This window comes from Trachurus japonicus, chromosome 7 (genome assembly GCF_045865225.1).
Source record: "Trachurus japonicus isolate A0001 chromosome 7, Traja_1.0".
In the NCBI taxonomy this organism is placed as follows: domain Eukaryota; kingdom Metazoa; phylum Chordata; class Actinopteri; order Carangiformes; family Carangidae; genus Trachurus; species Trachurus japonicus.
In genome coordinates, this window is record NC_140913.1 from 22,505,348 (window position 1) to 22,522,516 (window position 17,169).

Genomic DNA, 17,169 nt, shown 5'->3' on the forward strand with positions numbered 1-17,169 from the left:
AATCTGTTAATACATAAATTGCATTTAGACAGCAAAATAGCTTGAGGACATCTGCCATTTCAAACTGTCATCATCATCATCATCACCCACGCTGGGTCTCGAACTCACAATCTCTGACACAAAGAACCAGCTCCTAACTCGCTGAGCTAATTAGCTGGTAGTGAGACCTGCTGTGTAGCTTCATTTATCCACTCAGGTGAGTCAGTGCCCGGGCAGCTGTTGTGATGAAATGGTCAAAATGTCAATAATTCAGTCATCTAAACAAAAATCTGATAATACATAAATTGCATCTTGACAGCATGGAAATGTTGGTGATTTGTTTTTAATGATACGTGTTTTGCTTCATAAGAGAAAATATGATGTTTATAAATTCCACACTCACATTGGCTGCAGTTGTTCCCATGAGAGCAGAATTCAAAATGTTCTCAAAAATTCAGTTTTTGAATTAAAATTCTGATATTTGCTAAACTTCATTAAACATGACTCCAGAATATTCTCATTTTTTTTCAGGAAGTTTGAAAATGTATTTAGCAAGAATTTGATGGTATATGTTTACAGTACTGTTTACAGTCAAACGTTTTCATGCACTGTAGGCTCAATTTTTGCTTAATCAAAAATCCGAGAAACAAGTTTTGTGGAGGACGGTCTGGAGATGCTCTGTAGCAAGTTTGGTGTCAATTGAGTAAAAATTGTGGGAGGAGATACATTTTAAAAGTTTTACAGTTATTGAAAAAAAACAGAGTGATGGACTTCATAATTTGTAATAAGTTTAAGTGGACAAAAGTTTCAGCAGTATTGAGGCTACATTGTGGTGAAGTTTCAACACTGTAGTATCTACCGTTGGTTTGGTAGGAATTTTTAAAGTTTTTAAATTTAAACGTTTATTGTGCCCCCCCTAGGAGGGGGGGCACATGTCCTTGGAGTTGAGTGAATCTGGCATGGGACTGAACCTTTGTGCAAAGTTTGGTGAGTTTTCGCCCATGGGAAGTATGACTTCCTTGGAAGAAGAAGAAAGAAAGAAAGAAGAAGAAGAAGAAGAAGAATTCCTAGGAATACAATAGTGTCCCGGCAGCTTAGCTGCCCGGACCCTAACTACAGCTGCTCAGTTTACTCATTCAGTTTAACTCAACCAGAGAATGATTATGAATCTATCTATTTTAGTCAGACTCAAAAATGAGGCACTGATGGTTAGTCACACCACATCATGAGACAAAAAATGCAAGCAGGATCCAAGTTCACAAGCTAAAATAGGTGTGCATACTGTAAGCAGCTGCACTTCAAACAAAGCAGATCTTTCCTTTTAGTATCTTCACATGCACTTTTTTAACTGAAACTCCTCTCCCCCTCCTACAGATTTATACAGATTCATGTTATTAATGGTTAAGCCATGTCCCAAGTTTTCCCGCAAACTTCTTGAGAATACATGGGTGACGCTTGTGAAGTTGGTTAGTACTCTGTGATCTGTAATAAATAGTTTCATTTCCTCACAGCATCTAGCCAAAGAGAAGTGAAATTTTGGGGGGTGTAGGGAGGACGGTGCAAGTAATACACAGGTACACTATCATATTCTTCTCTAATACTAATATAAAAGAGGCTGCTAGTTAAGTATGTAAGTTCAGGTCAAGTTTATTTCCACACGTCTTTGTGTCAATGTACAATGTCTTAACTAAACATAAAATTAACAATTTGTTAACTATATATGCACCCCATCATATATCCAGCCCAAGCTCTCTGAAGACATTGATTAACACTTTAAGAAAAGAAAAAAAGATTTAAGCCATTCTACAGAGCAAACTAAATGATTTATTTTAAACAACAGAACATAAAGTAAACCATGGAAGAGCAGCTACCTTCTTTTTACAGTCTATGGCAGCTACATTATGAGAAAATGACACAATCACAAAGTATCATTAGTCTAAATCAGACAAGGTCTAATTAGCTAAGGGGAGGGTGTATCAGTGGGTCACATGTTACATAAAACTTTCACTCATGTTGTTGTCATAAAATTTGAGGTTATCCGATGATAATGCCATTCTTATTTTATTCCAGAAAAGGGGTTGAGCCCTTGGGTTTCTTGGCCACGACAAAACAGACTTTTTGCACAACCTCTTCCTCAGCTGCAGATACTTCAGTTTGGGAAACATCTCATCCAACAGAACCAGCACAGCGGCATCCACCTTGTTTGGATAAAGATTTTTCTTTAATAATTTTGCATTGTGAAAACATAACAGCAGGACAAGTGACATTGACATCCTAAAATGCATATGCCAGTAAAAAGTACAGTGCACTGACCTTCTCGTCCAGAAGCCGCTGCTGAACCATGAAGAAAGCCTGACGAATCACACCATTCACTGTCTCTCCACCATGAGAACCACTTGACAGAACGAACACTGTCTTAACGCTGTTGTAGACAGCACTGTGCAGATTCTCAATACATGAAAGTCCAGGAATCCAGTCCCTTTCTTCCAAACAGAGACAAAATTTCCTGTGATCCGAGTTCTCCAGATTCACAATTAACTCATTGTAGACCCAGTCCCTCACAGCCTTGTTCCTAGTGTCAAACACTACAAAAGCATCATAATGATGCAGTGAATCAGTACCAGCCAGCTGCGTATAGCCTTTATGTCCTGCCCATAGCACTTGTAAACAGTACCACATATCCCAGCCATAAAGATGCTTCAGTAGGGGCAGAACAGTGAATGTCAAAGCCAAGAAGGAACAGATGAGGAAAGCTAAGCCACCATATATATCCTGGCAGGAACGCTGGTCCACAGACAATATACTACGGCCCTGTTGGGTCTCTGGGTAATCACAGTGCACATGGGTGATGAGATAAGGGATCTCTATTGGAGTAGAACTCAAGAAGTCCGCAAACCAGGATGTACGGCAATCACATTTAAAGGGGTTGGCATGGAGGGTGAGTTTTTTAAGGGCACTACCATTTTTAAAAGGGGCAGGGATATACTGGTGGTTCAACTCTTTGATCTGATTATTGTTTAGATAAAGATATTGTAGAGAATTTGCCTTTCTAAAGAAATCCACAGGAATTGAACTAAAGCGATTGTGACTGAGGTCCAAGAGAGAAATATTGGCTCCAAATTCTATAACTCTATGAGGCAAATAGGAGAGATAATTTTGACTTAGGTCAAGGTGACGCAAATTGCTGAGTGTTGAGATATTCTTCCATGGGAAGTAGTTCAGCTGATTGTTGCTGATGCGGAGGGCCTTAATGCTCTGTGGGAGGTTACACAATACTTCTGACGAGACTGACACTAGACCATTGTTGGAAATGTCCAGGTAAATGAGGTTTGTCAGGTTTTGGAAGAAATTAGTATACTTGTTGTTGTCAGGTGCCCACATAATGTCTAGGTGATTTCCACCGAAGTAGAGATACTTCACTGAGCTACTGATCAGCCTTTGATCTATTCTCATCCCAATTTCATTGTTCGCAAGACTTAGGACTTCCAAATTGGTCAGATTTTGGAGGAACTGAAAACGATGGCCCATGCCCCTCATTTTGAAGTGAAACTCATTGTTGCTAACATCTAATACCTTCAGAGTAGATTTAAGCTCACTAAAAGCATCATCATAATAAAGATCAAGCCTATTGTACGACAAATTAAGCAAAACTAAATTTTTCAATCCATCAAACTGCCCACTCTTCAAGGCTTGACTCATGTAATTGAAGGAAAGATCTAAACACACAGCATTTTCCATGCCTACAAACACATATTTGTTAAGAGATAGAATATCATTTTGAGATAGGTCAAATGTTAAGTTATGTCGACAGAAATGATCTCTGAAGTCCCGTAGAGATGGAAATAAGGATGAATTGTTCTTCAGCTCTCTTATCTCATTTACAGATGTAACTTCTCGATGTCTTACAATAAGGGGATGGACATCTATATTGTGTGTATACGAGTTCTGGTTGTGATCATTTTGTTGTGCCATAATATCACTTGACGAATTACAGCAGTGTGGAAGGAAGTTAAGCATGTTTTGGGAAAGGTCGACATTGATGAGAGATGGTAAGGATTTCAGATCTGTCAAATTACAACTATCAATAAAGTTCATTCTTAGTTCTAGCCTCATTAGATTTTTTTGTTTAGACAAAACTCCAAGGCTCTGAATCGAAAGCTTGTGGAAAAAGTTACCACTCAGAAGGAGGCTTTCTAGACCTGATATAACATTAATATGTGGGGAGAGGATCAGTTCCTGAAATGTCCTCCGGGGTTCATAGTTATAGATAAGGCTAATCCAAGTGAGCCCACTCAGCTCAGAGAAGAAGGTGCCATTACGTATTGCATATGCCAGGAGGTTGTCAGAGAGGTCCAGTCTCTTTAAATTCTTCAAAGGTCTGAAAAGGCCCTTTGGAAATGTTTTAAGAGAATTGCCCCTCAAACTTAGGTAAATGATAGAGCTTTTCTTAGCATAAAACGAGTTTGGATGTAGACTGAGAGGGAGATTTTGTGGGCAAGGGAAACAGGGCCTTGCAGCATGGTCACAGCGCTGGCAGTTCCATTCCAAATTCAAACTCTTAAGATTAGTCAGGTTGGCAAATGTATTGTTTAAGACATCTGTGATTGTATTTTCTCTTAAATCCAAACTCTCCAGTGAGGAGGGCAGTCCTTTAGGGACAGATGTCAAATTATTATACCCTAACGTAAGGTTTTTTAGTTTATGGAGCTCCCGCAAAACCATCTCACTGATGTAAAAGGACTGGTTGCAAGGGTTTGCATAAAAGCAGTTCTTAGAGAGAAAGAGCACTTCGAGATTTGGAGTTTTTGAAAGGCAGGTGATGTTGAAGATGTGATTATTCTCTAGATCGAGAACCTTCAGGGTTTCAGGTAACCAGGGTATAGAGGTGAGGCTATTTCCTGACAGATAAAGATATTTAAGCTTCCGTAAGCTCTTGAAAGCATCATGGTGGATCTCCATCTTGCATGAGCGGTCTTCTAAGGCTCGCTTTGGTTGACAGTTCCCCGTTATTTTCAGAGTGTGAAGGTTTGGGACACCTGCAAATGCATACTGCCCCACTTGCTGTATCTTTGTCCAACTTAAATTGAGTGACACTACGGTAGTAGACTTGATGAAGGGGACATGCCTGAGTGGCCTCTCGGAGCAATCCACTTTGGTTACATTCCCATCAGTGTCACATGGGAAGAAGATTGTATTTATGGTCTTCACTAATGGAAGAAGCTGACTAAGGATGAGAATATTTTTGAACAGGATCTGAGGAAAAACAATAAACCAAAAAATTAATCTTAGTTATTTGTTGATGGCTCTGAAGATAGAATCTAAACGCATGGTTTAAACTTTCAATAATACCTTACTGCCGTTAAAAAGTGGGCTAAGAATCAAAATATATTTCCTTAAATATAAACTGACTACCACCAAGATTAGATTGCTAAACATTTCTACTAATTTTATATACAATAGCATGAACGTGCTATGTTGCGTCATGTTGATATTGGCAGCAACATACTGCACACAACATACATGATGTATGCCCTGTCTCCTTAGATGTTATTTGCTTAATTTGAAACCAAAAACATCTTAGTAAATATTCCCCATTTTAATAAATGGCCTGTGTTTTAGGGTAAGGAAGAACATGTAATCATTTAACACATTCTTGGATTTAATTTGTACCATACCTATCTTTCAATATACACTACTCACAAAAAAGTTAGGGATATTCGGCTTTCGGACGAAATTTCAAAATGCGCCAAAAATGCAATATATTTACAGGTTAACTTAATTTGACCTTTTCTAAACTTTTGAAAACCATTCAGTGTTTCATTATAACATGCTGTTCTCTAAAATGGTGACTAAACGCAAAAATCACAACAAGCGTCAAGCGTAAGTAAATGCCTAGTATATTTCTGGTGGTATAATACAATATAATCTCACTTACCATGGCAGGTAGATCATGGACACAATTCAAATCAGCAGTGGCAGATGAATCAATCTTTAATCCAGGAGCAGATGCGTTAGATAAGAAAGGGTATCTTTAAAGTCTGTGCAGCAACAAGAAAGGGGTTGCATTTATGCAGAAGTGAAAGTACGTACCGTATACCACAACTTGATGCAAATCATGTGATGTAAGACAAATTCATGGGGGACCTTTGATGCAGACATCACTTCAAGTGATTCAAAAAAAGCAAAACAAACGGTTTTGTCTCAGACAATCACGCAAGAATATATGAAGATTCAAATATAGTCAGTGCTTTTATTCTCACAGTACAGACAGACCTGAGAAAAGACTGAGAGGAGGGATTTTTTTTCCATTGATGGACAAACTTGGTTTTGGTATTATTTTCACAATCGCTTTATTAAGTGCACTGAATCATGAAATCCATGAAATCAAGAAAGAAAAAGTGATTTCTAATACCCATCAGTAAGAGCAGAAGGAAAAGGATAATTACATCAAACCTTTTTGTTAATATAACTTCAAACACACTGAAAAGCCCTTCTGAGTTTATGTATAGACTGCAAAAAAAACAAAAAAGCAACAATAAAAAAATTTGAATCAAAACTGCATCGAAACTGGTTAAAGTATTGTGTTAAAATCATTATTTCTCCATTGACTTATTGGAAGTAAACCTGGAGATTACAAGTTAAGAACAGTTACACGGTGTGTTGTTGTTGGACAGCATGTTCAGTACTTTGGCTTTGGATTGGACCTTACGCTGTCTTTGCAACAGAAGCATACAAAATCCCTTACACAGAGTAGCGTCTTGCTATGTTTTCCTGGCACCAACAGCAGCATTAGTTCACTACTGTGTATTTGTCTCATATTTACCATCACTGACTCATGTGCTGAATTATCCACAGAGCAATGTTCATAAAGCCATCAGACTCAGCATCCACTTTGGAGAGAGAGTGGTTGTTCCCTGGGTACCACAGCAACCTAAACAACACACGTCAGGGCATTAGTGAATGAACAATAAAATCCCTGTCATGCAGTGCATATCTGACATAACCAATGAAACATGGTACTTAGACAAGCAGCTTACCGGACTGGGACCTGCCTTGCTTTCAGTGCCCTGTAATATTCAATTCCTTGCTTGTTAGGTACACGCTTGTCATCTTCCCCTAAGGTAAGCAGTACTGGTGTCTGTACCTAAATTAGAAATAACTTGTTAGTTATTGGGTGACAACTCCAATGAAAAAACATGTATGCAGTCCAGACGCATACAGAGAAATTCTCATACCTGTGGGACATATTTGATTGGGGACTTGTTCAACATCTGCTCCCAAACAGCAGGATCAGGTAGACAGTCTGTGCTGTAGTTGTAGCCAGCCTCAACCATGCACCTGCAAAAGACAGTTAAACCACAACAGGAAGAAATTTGAAAAAAAATCCCTCAACGGCTTTGAGGTTTTTCGTTCCTGCAGTGTTGGTGTGCATTATTGAACACTTCCTTCCCTGACAGTGAGGCAGACACATGCCCTTTATCCCACTCACTTGTTTGCAGCTGCCAGTAGGGACTGTCAGGGGTGCCAGTGATAAAACATCACAGATGTGTAGTTGTGTATGGCTGACACAGTCACAAAATAAGTAAACAAATGTAGGCAATGGTGAATATTCAAACATACCAGTCTGGGATGTCTGTGCTGCCAATCATGGAGGCTAAATTGATGACAGGGTTGCGTGCCACACAGGCCTTGTAGAATTCCGGATACTGGCCAATCAGATGACAAGCCAGGAAACCACCATGGGAACCCCCAGAAACTGCTACCCTCTGCAGGTCGAACTCAGCACCTTTCAGAACACTTTCAACAGCAAACTGGGAGAAAAAAATGGCAAAGAAAGAGCAAATTGTTCACTGTGAAGTTATGCATACAGCAGAGACATGATCAAAAGCAACCAACATAAATACAATTTAGAAATTAGTTGACTTGACTCAACAGTGTAAATCAAGATATAACTATGAATCAACACTCAAAGTATCTTCAGGCCTTTTTTCCCCAAAAAAACTCACTTGGACATCTTTGACATCCTGGTTGCCAACATTGCCAGGCAGTGAGAGGATACTGTCCTGGCCGTATCCAAGAGAGCCACGATAGTTCACTAAAAACAAGGAAAACAAAAACAAATTGCCATCTATATATATCGAGGCTGGATTTTGTGATCAAGAAATGAACATAAGAAGCATAAGAACATACAGCTTGTTTTTAAACTGCAAAGACATGGTGAAAACATAAACCACTCCTGCTTTGTGTGGGTTTACTGATCACAACTTGAGAACAGTTCTGCTTCAATAACAACAGAACTGACTAATAAAACTCCCAAGACAAATGAGTAAACCATAGGACAAACTATTAAACTACACAAGCCATAGAACAGCATGTATGACCTCACGATATATGAAATCCAATAATAAAAGTCTCAAGGTCATACACTGGCTGCCTGTCTGCTTTGTGTGTGCATGGTGGTTACAGCTCACACGCGTGTAAATGTCACAATGTTCACACCACCGTCATGTCTGCTGAGTTGCTGTTACTGCCAGCTCTATCTTTCCCTAACTGCCACAAATTTGCCTTGAATATTGCTATGAATAATCTTTTCATTATAAATCTCATTAACCTTATTTACCCTTGTTCAGAACAACACTCACACAGAATGCAGGAGAGGGACAGCAAAAAACACAGAGAGCACTGGGAGAATACTGCTATACTGCAATAGTCTGCTATGACTATGGTATATAGTCCATGTGGCCTTCTATTCTCACATGCATCGTGCAGGCCGTGTGTCTGCTCTTAACCCTTAGCATTGACACAGAAATGGAAACCAAGATGTTGTGCAACCCAAGCATAAGTTATCAACTGGAGATCTCCTGAAATATATTAATCCACTGGAAATAATGTATGTGTGTGAGCTTACTGTGTACTGTGAGCACTGAGTAGCATTATCCTAGGGTAAATGAGAGGTCTTTAAATGTTCACAAAATAGGAAAGTCTGTCTCAGCCAAGTCTCTTAAATGCTCTGAAGTTACCAATTTATTGATCAATCAAACTATTTTACCAACCTCTGAGCAGGTGTCACACATGTACTTACCCAGTAATATACCAAAGCCCATCCTGCACAGGACAGCGGAGGACAGAAGCCACTCAGCCACAATCACTGAGTGGGGACCCCCTAATAGAAAACAAAACTGGTTATGTATTATATAGATTGAGAGTTAAGTGTGTCTTTGTTACCTTTGTCCTGTGGAGCATAAATGTCTGACATTAATCAGCATGTAGAATATATGAAAAAGCTGAGCTGTGTGCGTGTGAGCGCTGTGATACAAAAGTCCAACCTTGGTTTTAAGCATATGATTAAACATTTTGCTACTAAGGGCACTATTGTCATAGAAACCACTCTTGTTAATGCCAGTCTTGTATGCAGCAGTAGCACTTGTTTGAATAGAAATAAATCCCAACACAGAATCAGCTCTACAAATAAACTGAACACAGATTAAAAGCACTATTTCTTATTTCAGGATGTAAACATTGTGTGTATTAATAGATAACATTTGCATGATTAATACTGTCTTTTGGAATACTACATGGATTAATATTGTACAATAATTTACAAGTATTTTAAAACTAATAATTTTGTTTGCATTACAAATAGTAGTAGTAATAATAACTGTGGAACCATAATGAGAGTAACCAACCATGAGGGATGACAATCAGAGGCAGCTTCACTCCATCCTTCAACTCCTTTGGTTTGATCAACAAAGCTTCAAAATCAAGGCCAGCTAAAATGTAGAAAAAACAGTCATGTTGAGTTTACATATACAGTTCTACTTGTGTCCCATAAACATTCAAATTTATTCAACTCCTCATAAAGCTGGGGACCCTAACCATAGCAACCAAATCTGTAGAAACCACTTGTAAAACTAAGTGGTTGTTAAATTTAGTCCATTTATTCTTTAAAAAATACAAATACTGTTAAGTTTTTGTAAAGCCTCAAATAATATATACTATATACAGTGCTTCATTACCTTTTTATTAGGCAAACCCGTCCAAGCTTATCTTATGAGATTTCATTATTACTATTTTGTGGTTTCTGTCAGAAAGGTCTCAACTCAACTCTCTGATTATTTCTAGGCTGTAGGTAGTTGTGGCAACAAGACTGCAAAGCATGTGAAGGTGTTTTTCACACATTCTGTACCAGTCATACGTATGAGACACACATAAGAGGATGGACAAAACTAACTGCATTTCTTTTAAACATTTGACAAAAACAGGAAGGAAAACTATGAATTTCTGGTCATTCTGCTAGGAGCCCTGTCTACATTGTAAGAAAATTAAGAATTTGCATTCTTACGGTATTGACTGTTGTCTTGCTCTGGGGGAGGGGTGAAAGTTAAGATCTGCCAATGGATATCTGGCAACACCTGAGCATCTTCCAAAGTAACCCACACCACCTCCTCCTGGGAATCCCTAGCCGGAAGAAACCCAACCCTCTGGACATACAAATGGCATTGCAATGAGTGACACTAGATTCAGTCAAATTATTAATACTCAAATAAAGACTATTTTTAATGAAAACACAGTCCTACCAGTGTTGGAGGGCAGTTCGGAGAAGAGACGCTGACCACCATCAGATCTCTCTCTATGTTTAGCAGACACCAGTTACCATCTTCAGACTCTGCGTGCAAACAGAGACCATCATTAGACACAGGTGGAAATGAACATGTTCAAGCAGTCCCAGAAACTGCCATCTATGGTAAGGAAATCAGGCATTAGAGTCTGTCAACACTAGGGATGGGAATCGAAAACCGGTTCCTCTTCGGAACCGGTTCCAACTTGGATCAATTCTTGGAATCGTGTGCGTGTCTGCTTTAACGATTCCCTTATCGATTCCGTTTGGTTCAGAAACTCGCGCATTAATTGATTAATGACGTTACGTAACGTTCCGTTAAAATCAATCTTCATTATAAATGAGGGTGCTTAGTGTTTATATCCACATATCACCGTTTGTTCTCACAAAATAAAGTTAGTGGCGTGTCTGTGTGGAGCGGAGCTGCTGACAGATGCAGCTGATAGTGACGTTTCCTCATCACTAACCTGTGAGCCAGAGCCACCCTCCGGTCCTCCCTCCCTCACGTCGTGAGGACAGGACAACGTCTCCTGAACAGGCTACATGTCTATTCTTTCTGTTTTTCTCCCTTCATTCTAATCACTTCCTTTCAGGTTTTGCTCGTCGCCAGGTGAAACGGTAGCTGCGCCCTGTGTCTTTTCTCTGGCGCGCTCTCTCTCTTTCGCTCGCTCACTCGCTCCGCATAAAAACGAACGTTATGAAAACAATAACTAGTGAGAAGATACAGATGCATAAAAACTATGTAATGGAAACATTGTTAAATTCCTCCTGTGAGCACAGCTGGCCCACAGCCACAGTGGTCTAGTGTTAACCTGTCCAGGCAGGTCGGTCCTGTCAACTTTTTTAATGTCAGAGCCATTAATGCAGTGTTTTCAACCTTGGGGTTGGGACCCCATGTGGGGTCGCCTGGAATTCAAATGGGATCGCCTTAAATGTCTAGTAATTGATTAAAAATAAATAAATAAACTAATTATTTTTCACAATCTTAAACAACTATATTCTTGATATATTCACTTTCTTGAATAAATCAAGATAAAATAAAATGCAGCATATACAAATATCTGAGCTTGCTCATCTTGAATGAGGGTCACCAGAAATTTGTGATGTCAAAAGGGGTCATAAGCCAAAAAAGGTTGGGAACCACTGCATTAATGCAAACAAACCCATTTCTCTTTTATTCCCTCACCCAATGAGAATCGATAAGAGAATCGATAAGGAATCGAATCGATAAGCAATATCGATAATGGAATCGGAATCGCTAAATTCTTATCAATACCCATCCCTAGTCAACACCAAACATCAGAAAAATAGGCTGTCTGGACCTGAGTGACTAACAGAGTGACTCACTTGAAGTCAGAGAGGTGACACTCCCTGTGCTTATATCCACCATCAACAGATCCTATAAGAGAGACCATAACAACTTTTTTCATGAAAAAATGATTATAACATTCTCAGTTAAAAACACTTGAAGTGCAAAATGTTAATTTATCAGAAAAAACATGTAGATTGCTATACCTTGCGGCTGCGTTGAGGACAAGCTACGATAATGCGCTGACTGTCGGCTGACCAGCACTGAGGGGACAACTGAGAGCTGTAGATACCAGTGAAGCCGTCTGTAAAGCCATAATAACACAGAAAGATATAACAATGGTATAGTGTACGATATACTGAAAAGAAAAAAGGCCAAGCGACAAATAGTATTCCTTACCCTCCTTAGGTCGCTGTACCACATCCACAACCACTGAGGTTTTCTTAGTATACCAGTCATACTAGAAATAAAGCATGCAAGCACAGAGCAAAGCATAATTTATTTGTATAGTACTGTAAATAAGACAGCAGAAAAGTACAAGATGGTCTATTATTGTGTGAAGAAACATGAATTCTATTTTTTTTCCCTTTAAGACCTTGGACTATACTTGGTAAAGAGAGTGAAGAGGCTTTATTCAGTCTTACCATACAGAGCCTGCTGCACTGCATGTGTGGCCCATAGACAGAACACTCCAAGTACACAATTCGACACTTGTCTGGACTCAGCCTGGGGGAGCACACTCCACTGGTGCCTGATGACAGCTGCTCTGAGGGACACAACAAACAAATACATATGAACATTTGCAATCATGTTTATATAGTATGTGCAAATGTTACACCAGACTAGCTGTCTGGTGTGTAATACATGTACCTGAGCAGATTTCAGGGATGTGCATCATGTCTCAGAGCAGGACAGATATTCATAATCATACCTAACTTACATGGATCTGGCTTATGAAATAGGTAATAGAGACCTTCAAGATAGAGGAAATTCACTTACCACATTTCCCGCCAGTGAGATCCACATAGAACAAAGATGACCTAGGGGAGACAAGTGAAACATGAATGAATTGCAGTGTTAGCCTGTGAACCTTTCTTGAGACAGTCCAGCTTTTTCTTTTCCAACTTTTCTCTGATTAGTAAATATAATAATCACCTCCTGTTTGCGCAGTACTTAAGGCCAAGTCTGAAAGGCTCATGCCACCAGCCCACAAACACCACGCCTGTGTCACCTGGAGCCCAAAATGCCTGCAGAGACAGAGACAAAATGACAAACATGACAAATACAAATACCCCAACAAAAAGTGTTTGTTATTGCAGAAACTGTTTTACTAACCTGCCCAGGTGAGATGTTTTCAGGCACTTCCAGCACAGAGACATTGTCACCCTCTATGTCCAAAACACAGAGCACCGGACAGCTTTTACCAACGAGTGCCTCTCCCCAGTCCTCAGAGAAGACAAACTGCTCCCCCTGCAGGAATAAAAGAAACACTACAACTTAAGAAAAAGAGAAACTGAATCTAAGAATGTTTTGTTTTTCATTAAGTATTAATCTCAGTTACTTTCACAGCATCCTTTTTCTCCAATCTCATGGCCTCATCCTCGTCCCCAATAGAAGACAACTCAGGTGACACGGTCTACAAACAGAAAAGACAGAGAATAACAAATGATTACCTTTTCATTTCAGTTATCTTGTTTACAGTACCTATAACCTGTAGTAAATGGGGAATCAACACTAAATCGCACAAATGGCAGAAAACATGCTTTTTTATTCTTCCGTCCACAATTCAGTAAAACTCCATTATTAAGTTATATAATAAAAAACATATATAAGTTATGTTCTGATTGAAGGGTGAGATAGGTGATGAAAATACCTGGGATATTTTCAAAGTGAAACCATTTACAAGACAAACTGGTTTGCAGTGTTGCTAAGACTGAGCAATAAGTTTCTATTCAATGGCATCTAAAAACCCTTATGAGATATATTATTTATCTTCATTTTTCTCAAAGGAAGCTAGAGAATAGCTAGCAACTTGTACCAGCAACACAGCCACTGAACCAATATGCTAGGCCAGGGCAGTACTGAACACAACATAAGCATCAATATAAATCAACATACTTTACAGTCTAACCTATAGAAAGCAGAGGAGCTGTGCCCTGTGATAAAGTGTTGACTTCATTTTAAAGCTGACAGACCTGGAAGTAAGATTCTGCCTTTGGTTTCTTTTTCTCTGCCACATACAAGAGGTGTGTCTCAGAGTGGGACCAAACCAAGGAGCCAAATTGCTCTAAGGATGCAAAATAATGTGATTAACACTTGCACTGACATAAGTCAAAGTCAAATTTACATTTTAAAAGAAATTTGTTAACAAAAAATGATTTGGAAGTGGAGATGACTCACCATCTTCATAGACTTTCCCGTGCTTTTTTAAGGCTGTTAGATCGATGCTCTTCATCTTGATGTTTTTACTCCATATCTGTAAGTTCACACATACGTATCATCAGAGCAGAAGGGTATTCAAAATGGCTAGTCACATGTATTTTGTGGGATTTTGTGGAAAATGCAGCAGAGCAGGGAAACAACATGGGGCAAGCCACACACCTCCAGAAACTGTTTGTCGTCTCCTTTAACCGCGCACTCTCTTACAACAGCCTTCATTTCACCCGTAGGAGAATCCTTACTGAGCACCCTGGCAGGAGAAACACACAGTGTTAGGTCTTGGCGGATGTCTGCAACTCTCCAGCAACACTCTCCAGATGACATAAGAAACTTGTTACATACTCTCCTTTGATCTCGGTGCAGTTTCCTGAAGCTCCAGAGTATACCACTGATTTGTCATCATGGAATACAATGTACTGGCGGCAAAACTTGACATTCTCGTTCCTCTCCAAATCCCGCTGGCTCCATTCTGCAAAGTTAGGTAAATAAAGTGTTATAATTTTCTATGATGATGAGCTTTATTTCAGACTCAATCAGGTCCATATAAATGGTAAATGGTAAATGGTCTGTATTTATAAAGCGCTTTACTATACCTGCAACGATACCCAAAGTGCTTTTACATCATACATCGCATTCACCCATTCACACGCACAGTCACACACTGATGGCGGATATATAAAACAATAAAAAACACAACAACACAAACAACAACAAAGCCTATAAATTAAACTGGGGCTCTCAATCCAGAGATTGAAAAACATACAGCCCATGGCTCCATTTCCAGAAGCATGAGAAATACCTTACATCAAGGTCCCTTATAATTTCATTTATTGACTCCTGTAGTCTACACATAAATCTGTACATGAGGTTCCTCAATAAAGCATGGAAGGTGGGTACATCACTCATAACAAACATTTCACTTATATGCCACTTGGAGTTTCTTCATCTTTGCCCTTCTAAAATTGCACAACAGGTGCCAGCATGTTAGCTTGCCCATAAAGTTTACAACACTTTTACACACATCATCGTCCCTAATTGTGCCCTTAAATGTGATGCGACCCAGGTATTTTACCTGGCTTACAACCTCTAATGATTCACCTGCCAATGAGAAAGTAGGGATATACACAGAGCTGGGTTTATATACAGCTCTGGGAAAAATAAAGAGACCACTCCAAAATGTTCTTAATAAATCAGCTTCTCTACATGTATGGCAGCCATCGATTCCAGTGTCTACTGAACTCCAACACAAGCACACCTCGCTCTACTTAGCTCATCACCTGAACCAAATCATATTTAATGAGGAAGAAAGATTATAAATAAATAAATAAATAAATAAAACACTACTGCGATAAAAAATTGGGATTATTCCAACAATTTTGATTTCAAAACTCTTCCTAAGTTTAAAAAGTAGTGTTGTGTTTTAAAATGAATATGAACTTGTTTTCTTTGCATTATACAAGGTCTGAAAACATCAGAATTTGTTTGTTATTTTGACCTGTTGCCATTTTCTGCAAATAAATGCTCTAAATGACAATATTTTTATTTCCAATCTGGGAGAAATGTTGTCAGTAGGTTATAGAACGAAACAAAAGTGTTCATTTTACTCTATGAATAGTAAAACCAGAGGAACTGATCATTTTGAAGTGGTCTCTTAATTTTTTCCAGAGATGTATATAGCAAGTTAACGTTACAGATACGCACCTGTGTAGATGTTGCTGTATTTGCCTCCATACTGAGAGGTGATGACAGGTCCCACGTCTGCTCTGCTCAGAGAGGGAAAGAGGCTGAGTTCTCTGTACAGCCTGGCGATTTCCTCGGGGTTGGTCATCACCTGACAACACGCAGCAGAGTATCTCAAACTACGCCTCTGTGACACAAACTGTCTCACAACCAACAATGCCTTATTCATGCCCAAACTAGGACGCTGCTAGCCAGTAATAACACAAGTTTGTGCAGTTAAAACGAAAACCAGGGGTCAGTTGATAAACATGAGTCTAATGCGTTATGCAGTTTCTGAGCGACATACGGAGTAAAGAGGTGACCGAGCTAGTTTGTTGCTAGCAGTGTTTGGGTTTAATTGGAGCAGGAACTTCCTGTGGCAGGCAGCTGACAGCAGCAGACACCCAAACCAGTCCGTCTGCTAGCTTGACTTGGGAGCTTGCTAACGCTCAGTTGTTGTTATTATTATTAAAAAAAAAAAAAAAAGTGACAGCTCAGTTGACACGTGCTACAAGCGTGGATGTTTTAGCCACGGTTTTATCTGTGTAGCGTATGTTATTTGCTCAGGAAGTCAGTTAAATGTAATCTTACCTGTGAGTCCATGATAGGAACAGTGTGTGTCGCTGGTCTGCAACAACACCAACCCTTTGAAAGCACAATAGAGTGAGTGAGTCGCTCCAGTAGGAAGCTAGCCAAAAAATCAACCTCTTACAACTTCCGCTTGCAACTTCAAAATTAAAATAAAAGCCGCCCTTGAAACACTTCCTGAATGTAATAAAAACACAGGAATTTAAGAACGAATCAGTGTTGAATAAGAATGAATAAATCGCATATAGCAGCTGTCAAACAACGTAGAGGGGTTTCTGACGTATAAACTGTTTATTAATTACAGTAGCATATATCTGTGCTTTTATTTTGTAGGGAAATCACCCCACAACGCTCATAAGGAAGAAGTAGACGAGTAAAATAACTGATCTTTTAACGCCCTCTTGCGTTGTAAATAATAAACCATTAGACTCATTTTTATTGTGCTTATGCATAGTTATCAGATTCAGTGAGTTGCATTTCCCCCCCGAAGCACAGTTGAATGTGTATTATAACAAGA

At 39.2% G+C, this 17,169-nt stretch overlaps 1 protein-coding gene and 1 pseudogene across 3 annotated transcripts; both read right to left on the bottom strand.

Moving 5' to 3' along the window:
* Positions 1-1,939: 1,939 nt before the first annotated feature.
* Positions 1,940-2,897, bottom strand: LOC146984757 (toll-like receptor 7; annotated as a pseudogene). The gene is made up of 2 exons (XR_015036169.1): positions 2,293-2,897; positions 1,940-2,177 (listed from the first exon to the last, which is right to left on the bottom strand). The product of XR_015036169.1 is annotated as a toll-like receptor 7 (transcript).
* Positions 2,898-6,215: 3,318 nt separating this feature from the next.
* LOC146984758 (acylamino-acid-releasing enzyme) lies at positions 6,216-16,729 on the bottom strand. 2 transcript variants are annotated; one of them, XM_085782168.1, is made up of 23 exons: positions 16,656-16,729; positions 16,047-16,176; positions 14,688-14,814; positions 14,508-14,595; positions 14,307-14,382; positions 14,102-14,193; positions 13,468-13,542; positions 13,242-13,376; positions 13,062-13,153; positions 12,906-12,946; positions 12,551-12,672; positions 12,306-12,366; positions 12,113-12,210; positions 11,945-11,996; positions 10,557-10,645; positions 10,322-10,460; positions 9,666-9,749; positions 9,062-9,142; positions 7,986-8,074; positions 7,600-7,790; positions 7,215-7,317; positions 7,017-7,123; positions 6,216-6,910 (listed from the first exon to the last, which is right to left on the bottom strand). In XM_085782168.1, exons 1-23 carry the CDS (start codon positions 16,665-16,667, stop codon positions 6,805-6,807), a joined length of 2,190 nt encoding a protein of 729 aa, XP_085638294.1. In that variant the 5' UTR covers positions 16,668-16,729; the 3' UTR covers positions 6,216-6,804. The 2 variants fall into 2 exon arrangements, with proteins under 2 accessions (XP_085638294.1, XP_085638293.1); XM_085782167.1 differs by lacking the exon at positions 16,656-16,729 and having other exon boundaries at positions 16,047-16,269.
* Positions 16,730-17,169: the final 440 nt, after the last annotated feature.

What these genes read in the sequence shown, in the direction of transcription:
- LOC146984758 (XM_085782167.1), bottom strand. Translation starts at nt 16,254, where the DNA reads ATGAATAAGGCATTGTTGGTTGTGAGACAGTTTGTGTCACAGAGGCGT. An exon ending in GGTACAGCGACCTAAGGAGG is followed by an intron (nt 12,211 to 12,305) that starts GTAAGGAATACT and finishes ATGGCTTTACAG; the next exon opens with ACGGCTTCACTGGTATCTAC. An exon ending in GCAAGGCAGGTCCCAGTCCG is followed by an intron (nt 6,911 to 7,016) that starts GTAAGCTGCTTG and finishes TGTGTTGTTTAG; the next exon opens with GTTGCTGTGGTACCCAGGGA.